The sequence below is a fragment of the Lathyrus oleraceus genome, chromosome 3 (genome assembly GCF_024323335.1).
Source record: "Lathyrus oleraceus cultivar Zhongwan6 chromosome 3, CAAS_Psat_ZW6_1.0, whole genome shotgun sequence".
Taxonomy (NCBI): domain Eukaryota; kingdom Viridiplantae; phylum Streptophyta; class Magnoliopsida; order Fabales; family Fabaceae; genus Lathyrus; species Lathyrus oleraceus.
In genome coordinates, this window is record NC_066581.1 from 331609845 (window position 1) to 331620767 (window position 10923).

At 31.0% G+C, this 10923-nt stretch overlaps 1 protein-coding gene across 1 annotated transcript; it reads left to right on the top strand.

The window, feature by feature from the left end:
* The first annotated feature begins 2089 nt into the window (after nt 1-2089).
* On the top strand, nt 2090-3527 carry LOC127127484 (uncharacterized). Its single transcript, XM_051056675.1, has one exon. The coding sequence runs from the start codon at nt 2101-2103 to the stop codon at nt 3418-3420; it is 1320 nt and encodes a 439-aa protein (XP_050912632.1). The 5' UTR covers nt 2090-2100; the 3' UTR covers nt 3421-3527.
* Nucleotides 3528-10923: the final 7396 nt, after the last annotated feature.

Below are 10923 nucleotides of genomic sequence, written 5' to 3' on the forward strand. Positions count from 1 at the left end.
AGAAAACATGACTCACTTCTTGGACTCTTAATTCTATTGGCCCACCCATTTCTCCCTTATGTTGATATGATATCTTTAAATTTGGGTCATCCTTTACTACAATTAAGCCCAACAAAATATCACTTATATTCCTCTTTTTTAAATTTTTTTAACTATTTTGACTTTCCTCTGGCTAAAACTTTTGGACATGTTATCTACTTCACATTTTCCCCTGCATCGACAGATTTGACCGTACTCTGATTCAACTTCTGACTTTCTAACATACTAGGAATATTGCCGCAACCAATGACTTCATCGAAAATAACTAAGGCTATGTTATCCCCCCTACCATTCATTGATGCAACTTCTTTATTGGAAACTGAATCCCTAATCTCATCTTCTCTTATCCAGTCATCTTCTCTGGCAGCCTCCAAATCCCAGTCCTCATAGCTTGTGGTAGAGGAAGAGTTGTCTGAGTGAGTCTTATGGCCAAATGGTTGTTGATTTGGCAAATAGATTCTCAAATGACCTTGAGAGTCCTCTACCAACTTGATGCGAAATGCTTATCCATCAATTTTCACATAGAAAATCTCATTCAACACCATTGAGCATCTAGTTCTTATCATAAATCTCGCCGCGTCCATTCAATCTTATTTTAGAGTCATATGAGCATATTTAAACTCCCACCGTATAAGCGATGAGTTCAAAGAATTCTATAGACCATGTGTGGCAGAGTATACTATAGCATCTTGTCTAAACTATTTTTTCAGATTCGCGTCTTGAACATTCCATTCACGTATTTTAGAGAACCATTGACTCCCTCAAATTCTACCTTCGAGAATAAAATCTTTAATTTCTCTAGGGTCCCCTTCTTCAAGAAGACACAAGTTTGCTCCAAGAGGGATTACCTTAATGCAAAAGTAACCTTCAATGTGGAAAATGTTTTGGATGTTGTGTGACATCCTTGCAAACAACATTTTCCCTACGTAAGCCTTCTTGAGCCCCTCCTTAACTTCCTTTTGGCATTGGAATTTTAAGTATATCGGAGCATTGGAAAATGAGAGATGAGATGGCCCTTCAGGAACTATCTTCTTTTTGCCTACCACTTCTGCAAAGGATTTATTGTTGTTCACCTCCTGATTAGCTTGATATTTTATATTTCCGTTCTTGAAGGGTTTTGGATGGTTCATGACATTCTCTCCTTGATGATGGTATTGATCTTCAAATTGAGTCTTTTTACCCTTCTGAAATACTGGAATATTCACATAAATTTTCCTTTCTCCAATGAAAATGTTATCAACCTTGACTGCTAACATCCTCTCGTCATCAACATTTAAAAATCTTGTGAATCTAAATCTTCTACCTGACTTGTTTCTTCTAGGAGGAATAATTATCTCCTTCAAATCTCCAAATTTCTAAAGATATCAAAGATGTCCATCATTTGGAAACTCTTGAGAAGTAAAAAAGAAGAAACCTTCTTCGCTTCCTTTTAGTTTTCCAAAACGGAATGAATGCCGCATTTTGTTGTTCTTGTTGCTACATTCCTACCTTTTCTTGTTGCTACATTCCTACCTTTTCTTGTTACCTTGTCCCAATCACCTCCTTGCGTTCCTTTAAAAATTACTTCTTATATTTTTTTATGAGTTTAATTGAAATGCACTGACAGTGTAAAGATATTTTACACTGTCAGTTAATCACAACCATTGATTTATATATTAAAATAAATATATCAAACATTCATAAATCAAATTGACTTTCACTGTTAAAATTTGTTGAACTAAAATCGTTACCTAATAGTCTAAATACATTAGTGGTTCATTAAATGAGAATAATTAAATAGTATTATTTCAGTCAATACAATAAATAAAATTTTATTTTTACTTTCTTAAATAATTAATATAGTTAATTTATATATTAAAATAAGTATATCAAACATTCATAAATTTAAAAATTAGTTTTTTTTCTTATAATAATAATCAAATGTATAAAATAATATGTTATTAAGACGTGTGTATGTCATTGGCGGCTATCCTATGGTCGAAAAATTTAACATTCACTCAATTTTGAATGCTTCAAACAAAGACAGCATACAAGAATTTCCTAAAAAAAACATCATGAAACATGAAAGTCAAACCTAATCCTATGTCTATTATACACAATCCCTTTCCCACTAAATCTCTCATCACAAATAGAACAACTTCTAACAATACTAGAATGTTCAAACACTATACCAAGATTTTTTCTGTCTTTTCTCTAATCACATTATCTACCATATTTTTTCTCATACAAGGTGATCATTATATCTACCATGATTCCCTTAAACTCCATGCTACAAATAAAGAACCTCTTGTCATGTTACAAGCTCAAAGGTCAACTCTTAGTACCCTTGATAATTATCATAATCACAAACCTTTATTACATTCCATCCAAGAGAAGAAAGATGAAGTAGTTGATGATTATGCAAATCAAAGAGTGCTAGTAGCTCCATTAAATCTCAACAAAGAACAAAGAGTTGCATGGTTTAAAGAGTATCTCCAAGAGTTCAAGATTCTAAAGTCGGATAAATTGGCAAAACAATTCCATGCTAGAATCCAACAATTTCTCAAAAAGAACTCATGTGACACACAATTCTTCATGACATGGATTTCACCTTCAACTTCATTTGGAGAAAGAGAGTTTTTGTCTATAGAAAGTCTCTTCAAGGTTCAACCTCAAGCTTGCTTAACAATTCTATCAAGAACTTTGGACTCAATCCATGGCTACAAAATTCTCAAACCATTCATTGATAAAGGGTTCAAAGTCCAAGCTATAACACCAAACTTGCCCTTTTTGCTCAAAGGTACTCTAGCTGAATCTTGGTTTCATGAGTTAAGGAAAGGAAAAAAAGATCCCGGTGAGATTCCTTTGTTTCAAAATCTATCTAACTTGATAAGACTAGCTGTTTTGTATAGATATGGTGGTGTCTATTTAGACATGGATTTTATACTATTGAAGCCTTTAAATGGTTTGAGGAATTGTATTGGAGCACAAAGCATGGATTTAGGCTTTAAACATTGGACAAGATTGAACAATGCTGTTCTTATTTTTGACAAGAATCATCCACTTCTTCTAAGGTTCATTGATGAATTTGCTTTGACTTTTGATGGAAACAAATGGGGGCATAATGGTCCTTACCTTGTTTCTAGAGTTGTTGAAAAACTTGGAAAGAGACATGGTTTGAATTTTACCATTTTGCCACCTATGGCCTTTTATCCTGCAGATTGGAATAAGATAGGTGGTTTCTTTAGGAAGGGTAGTGATAGAGTTGAAGAAAAATGGGTTGAAGCCAAACTGAATCAACTTAGTGGTGAAACTTATGGTGTTCATCTATGGAATAAGCAAAGTAGTGGTTTGGTTATTGAAGAAGGAAGTGTCATAGCAAGACTTGTATCAAATCATTGAGTCATTTGTAATCGTTTTTCTCTAATGTATGTATAGGAATACTTGTGTGATGTAAAATCTAGCTTTGCGAATTTTGAAGGAATTCTCTTTTAATACGGTTTTTTTTACTTATGATCCAATGAATTTAAATAGGGTTTTAAATTGTAGTAGTATCAAAATCTTTGATATTGTAGACAATAGCGATCAAATGCAACCGTAGTCGTTAAGGTTGTTTTTTCTAAAACTCAATATTTGATCATATGATTGACTAATTTGAGGGGATCGATTTCACTGTCTACTAACGAAATCCATTTAAAGATAGAGATGTGTATGGAGTAACCCATATAAAAATTGTTAGTACCTAATGAGATTTGAATTTGAGACTTTGTGAAGAACATATTCTTATATCTTAAGTCTTCATCAATCGGTCAAAGATTGCATCGTGTTCTTTGATATTGCAAACAATTGTGATCGAAAACAACAAATGGTGTCGTGATTTGTTACTATTGCAAGGGCATCAAAAATCTTAATGTTGAAATTCAGATGGTGTGTGGCCTTTTTCTTAAACCTTGATTTCAATCATGTTCGAAATCAAATTTCAACATCAATAAAAAGACTCTATTTGAATTTTCTATCCCAAATTTGAATTTTGAATCGTCTTAATCTCAAAGGAAAATTGAATCTTCCACATCTCCACAAACTAAATCTTGGTAATCTTCTAAAAGATTTTTTCCTAGTCAATTTATTCTTTCCCTTTTTATCATTTCTATTGTGAGATCCAAACTCTTCATCCATGTGAGTACCCTTTGAAGCTAACTCACTTTCTCTATCAATACCATAACCATTTGTGGATCCAATCTTCTTGATCAAAGCCCAAGGGTCTTGAAATTCTCTATCCGAATCACTATCCCACAAAGAAATAGGCTTAATAATAGGTGAGCCACTATAATAATCAAAATGATTTGACAAACTTGTATGCTCCATGTCAAATAATCTTCTCATAGAAGTGCTTCCACCTTTCATCAACTCCAACAAACTACTAGATTTAGATGATAAAGATAATGATGATGATGTTGATGAATATAGAGATTTTTGGTTTTGTATAATCTTCATGATCTTTTCCTTCTGAGATTTTGTGTTGATAAACCATTGAGACTCTTCTTCTGGCTCCTCAGTAATTTCATGTGACATCTTTGTCTTTAAGGTTTCCAATAATTTGTATGATATGGAGAAGAAGTAACACTATGGACATTGGATAAAACAAGAAACGGCATTGCCATTTGTATAGAATTATATGAAGCCGGCTGAATTTGAGGTTTTTTTTGTACTTATTAACATTGAATAAGACAAGATTTTGATTCTATAATTTAAGTGACTAAAATTCCCAAACATTCTCTTATAAAGAAAAACAGACGATTCCATTCTCAATGAGTTATCCGGATAATAAAAGGCAAAAATAATTATTTTATCATATTACTCTTTGTATTGTTTCCAAGAAAAATATTCTTACTTGAATCTTTGATTTTAATTAAACGTACTTTATTTTTTTATAAAAAGAAATTATAAATTAAGTTTTAAGTTGTGTAAAATCACTTAAAATATATTTACAATGTATATAAATTAATTAATTTAGTTATTATGTTTGGGAGGTCGACCATAAAATATATTATGATTTTATGGAAAAAATTAATTGAATAGAGACTATAAAAAGATATTTAAGTTGTAGATAATCAATTTGGTTTTATGCTTAATAGGTCGATCATGGAAGCGATCCATCTGCTATGACATGTGATAGAGAGATTTTAGAAAGTTCTAGAGAAGATAGAAGTTAGGATTAGATATATTCGAACTATGAAGAGGTACCGGCTAATGTGCAGACTTAGGGTGAGGAGACGAGTGATTTATCCATTACAAATTATATAATCCTACTTGTAGAGTTGAATGAGGACTTAAAGAGAGGTTAATTAGATATTTGGAGATGAGCCTTAGAAACATATGACTTTCGCCTAAGCAGAAGTATGTGGAATGTAAGTTAAGTAAAAAGAGAATTGTTTCTAATCTATAGGTGAAAGTTGGAGACCATATCATCCCGCAAGTCATAGGTTTTAAATATATTTGGTCCGTAATACAAAACGATGTCTAACTAAAAGAGCATGTCAACTATCAAATTCAAGTTGGGTGGTTGAAATGGATGAGGGCCTCATGGATTTTATATGACACAAAGGTATCACTCAAGATAAAGAGAAAATTTTATCGGACTACAATAATGCATGTGATGTTGTATGGGAGAAAATGTTAGGCGGTTAAGAATCAACACAAGAATAAAGTAATTGTAGCATATATATATATATATATATATATATATATGGATGTTACGTTGAATGTATGGTAAGACTAAACATGATAAGATAGAAATGACAATATTATAGAGAGTGTTGGGGTAACGTCTATAGTAGAAAAGATTATGAAAAATAGATTTAAGTGGTTTGGGCATGTAGAGAGCATATTTGTAGATTTTGTGATAAGGAGAGTATATCAAATGAAGAGTAATCAAATAGATAGAGGAATATTTAGAAAATCTATAAGAGAAATTATTAAGAAAGATCTTGAGATTAATGAATTAGGTAGAAACATGGTCCTGAATAGAATATTATGGTGCAATTTGATTCATGTAACTAACCACACTTAATTAGATACGGCTTGGTTGTTGTGGTAATGAATATATTATAATTTAATCGATTATGATATTTTTTAGTTTTGTTTTATTTTTACCATAAACAACATCATTCAATTGGAAAACTCTAGTGGAAAAGAAATGACAGTCGATTTATTTCAACTTGAAAAAGTGTTTCATTAGTAAGGTCAAACTCATCTATAATGAAGCACTTAAACAAATGTGTCTTCCGACTTGAACTTATACATATTGGGTAAGATTCAAATTCAACTAGAGTGTCCATAGTCTTGAACTTATCTACGATATCAAGCTTACACACAAATTTTTTATATGATGTACTCTTAAAAAGTCCATGTTATAATGGGTTTGGACGTAGATATCAATATATGGAACATTATATCACTTTTTAAAATTCTATGGAAATCGACTCCACTTCCACCTTCACATAGTCCAATCATTTCAGATATGTTTAGGAATTTCTCTCATGCCAATCCTTTAGTTAAATGGTCAACTAAATTTTTATCTATCTATTTGATTTAAGTGGTTTGGGCATGTAGAGAGCATATTTGTAGATTTTGTGATAAGGAGAGTATATCAAATGAAGAGTAATCAAATAGATAGAGGAATATTTAGAAAATCTATAAGAGAAGTTATTAAGAAAGATCTTGAGATTAATGAATTAGGTAGAAACATGATCCTGAATAGAATATTATGGTGCAATTTGATCCATGTAACTAACCACACTTAATTAGATACGGCTTGGTTGTTGTGGTAATGAATATATTATAATTTAATCGATTATGATATTTTTTAGTTTTGTTTTATTTTTACCATAAACAACATCATTCAATTGGAAAACTCTAGTGGAAAAGAAATGGCAGTCGATTTATTTCAACTTGAAAAAGTGTTTCATTAGTAAGGTCAAACTCATCTATAAAGAAGCACTTAAACAAATGTGTCTTCCGACTTGAACTTATACATATTGGGTAAGATTCAAATTCAACTAGAGTGTCCATAGTCTTGAACTTTATCTACGATATCAAGCTTACACACAAATTTTTCATATGATGTACTCTTAAAAAGTCCATGTTATAATGGGTTTGGACGTAGATATCAATATATGGAACATTATATCATTTTTTAAAATTCTATGGAAATCGACTCCACTTCCACCTTCACATAGTCCAATCATTTCAGATATGTTTAGGAATTTCTCTCATGCCAATCCTTTAGTTAAATGGTCAACTAAATTTTTATCAGACCGAACATGATCCACTTCAACATCACTATTATAGATAAACTCGTTAACAATTTTGTGTTTACCATGCATTTTTAGTCTATTAACCTTGTAGTGACAATTCTCAATTTTTTTCATAGTTGTGATAATATCGTAGAAAATCAACACATGACTAACATTTTATTTCCCATAAAAGGATCTCGACTAGTAAACTTCTTAATCAAGTTTCTAATTCACTAACATATAGAAGTGATATAATTTCTGATTCCATAGTAGATTGATCTAGAATTACTTATTTCTATCGATCATAAGTTTATATACAGTGTTTTAAAATCCAAATCAGTTATCAGTCCAGTCAAGATACTGGATCACTGGGTCATGGTCTGACCGATGTATCATTGGTCGAAGCGCATAGTTATTGATCTAATATATATAAAAATAAATAAAAAATCTTAATTGACATAAATTGTGATTATATGAAATCTTTAAAAACACTTATATAAAAATCTAAACAAACTTTCAATACTCACTCCATAATTAAACTCAAGAATTAAAAAAAATCCAATAATCAAATTTATATCAAGTAAAGATAAATTATTTTTGTATAGGCGGTAATGCAAAAATATTACTATATAGTCATCATTTCATATCCAAAATCATCTTAAGTATACATATTAACATCAAACAAAAACAAAATAATGAATCGTAAACCTTAAGCAAAATCACTTAAATCAAATGACAAATATTAAATGCAAAGCAAAAATGTTTCATTAAAATTGAATAACAAAAGCAGTAATGTAAATGAAAGTAGTAAATTCAACAATATTAACAAAATTAAATAACAAGAAATAATCATATAATAAGGAAGAAGAAAGATTATGAGAGTGAAGAGTTTGAAGTGAATTAATATATGAGAGGTAGATTCTTAAGATTTTGAAAGTATCATATTTTGAGTTGAGATTAGGGGAGAAAATGTTGTTTCAATTTTGGACTTTTTTCATGCCTTGCAAAATGTGCTAGTAAAATATAGTGCAACCGGCCGGTTCAAACAAATCCACGGGTTCACTAGTTTAATCACGTAACCGATCGAGTTACACTGATTTCCACCGGGTCAATTGCATATTCAGTTATTTGACCTTTTCAGTCCGCCATACGCTCTAGTTCATGGTTTGATCGATCCGACCAGTCGGGTCGGTTTGGGTTTTAAAACACTAGTTCTATAGCCAGGGGAACAAGTGTAGGTATACCCTAAAAAGAAAATGATCCAAGGAGGGAACCAAACCAAACCAGAGTCTTCAATTAACATAACAAATTATATAATTCCATTTGTCAATTTGGACGAGTATGATTGAATTTAGGGGATGAAGACTCGCCAGAAACCTAATAAATTTTCTATAAAAAGAACAACCTACGTCAATTCAAGGTACCCACAAAAATTCCTTAAACCTTTATACCTCTCATATCTGACAACCACTGACTTGGACATCAAACTGTGTGCAGGTATTAACCCAACAAAATTAATCGAGCAACTAAGAAAAGACAAATCTTCAGATCGATTACGACTAGAACTTGATCCTCTTTGAAAAAAACTTTCTTGTTGGAAGAAACATAGTCCAACTTCAAAAATATTACCACCCACCACAATATCCTTAAAAATAATTAACAAACCAAGTCCTCATAAATTATAAAATTCAAATATGTCCTTTTTACTGGAAATGAACCCACAAATAGAAAAGTTTATCTATGACAAAAAAAATTATTTGTGGCATCTTAAAGTAACATCACATATCACAAAGAGTGGTTGGTACTTTGGATTTTTCTTCCTCTTTGCAACCTCCAAGAGAAGAGTGTTGGAAATATGGTGACAATGACACATTGATCCTAAATATTAATGATAGTGCATTAACCAACGTCGGACGAGCATGTTAATGTGTCATGGTGGACAACTTAGATGGCCAAATTCAATTTGGTTATATGGTAATGTGATATTGTCAAACATTTTACATGGAGAGATTTAAGTTTTATTAATAGGAATTGATATATGTTGGGACGCAAACTTCAAGATAATCATGTGCTTTTCTGATTCCCTCCACATCGTTTAGTTAGTGGCAAAGAAAACATAAATTTCATCATTATGCTAATCTTTTGGAGTTAATTCAAATTTATCTAGTTGAAAGTTAAGATATTTTTATCCACCACATTGTTAAAGAAGGAAACTTTTGTGTCGAGTATCCTTACCAAATTGGTTGTTAATCATATGGGATATCTTGTTGGTGCATGAGCAACTATTTTACTTCTCTTAGTCGTTGTTAGCATATGTTGTGGGGGGTTTCTATATTAGGACGTAGTCTTTTTTGCTTTTTATTTTTATTTTTTTCTCACATGTAACTAAAAAAGTATTAACCTAAATAAATTGGTCTAGTATGTTAAAAAGGTTTTCACATGACATATAATGTGATCCTTTTATCTAAATAGATTTCTAAAAACATAAGTCTTATCTATTTAAAACCACGTCAACACATGTTATCAATCTTAGATAGCGACGTGACACAACCATCCTAAAAAGTAGAGTAGGACATAAGAGGGAACATAACATATGTTATATTAGTGAGGCAAACACTAATAAAATTAATACTAATAAATACATTCTTATGATATCAAATAATAAGTGTTAAACAAAACATATTTGCAAATACCAATAAAACTCAAAGTAATTAAAAATTGAAGTTTCTAGAGCTTAAAGTAACTAAACATCGAAATTCAAATAAAAATTCAAGTATCATGAAAACTAGTTTTCAACATCATTTTCTCCCCCACTAGTTTTGGTTTTCTCTTCAAACTATTTATCTTCTTCATCCTCTAATATATTTTGAATCAACATCAAAATAATCAATAAATCATTAAAAATTTAAGGTAATAGCATATATGAATAATGCGGGGGCTCTGGGTCGCATTAATGCGGCGACAATCCAAATCAAATCCGATAATATCAATTATTTCAGTCAAGATTCCAAATCAATTTATTTCAGTCAACTATTTCAGTCAAGTCATTCACCTATGTCAGTGCGGTGTGACTTGACGCAATTTTCTGGATTGTGCTGTTATGTGCTAAGATAATGGCTATGTTTAATATCATAAGAATTGATATAAACTTGATGTAGAATAGACGATATGCCTTTGTGTGTTTAGTATATTCCTACCCCTTTATCTAAAATCTCAATTGTCAATCATAAACACAAACTCAATATTTTAAAAATTGAATCGATGATCAAATCAATTTGACCTTTGAATCATGGTTCGACTTGTTGAGTCATGGTTGGACCAGATTATTGATAAATATAGTAATATTCACATACAAAGGATAAATAGATAATAAGATATAAAAAGTTTTGAAATAGAATGATCAAAATATAATTTTGCCATTGTAAGAAATACAATACAAGTTTGGCCCAATACTTTTTAGGTTTGACTCTTAAATGAAAACCCATAAATTTGTTGTAAAATAATAACAATATCACGATTTTTTTTTGCGTTAATGTTGCATCACATATGAATATGAATTGTAAAATGGATCCGACCTGTCAGACATGTTCAATTTATCCACACTTTTTTG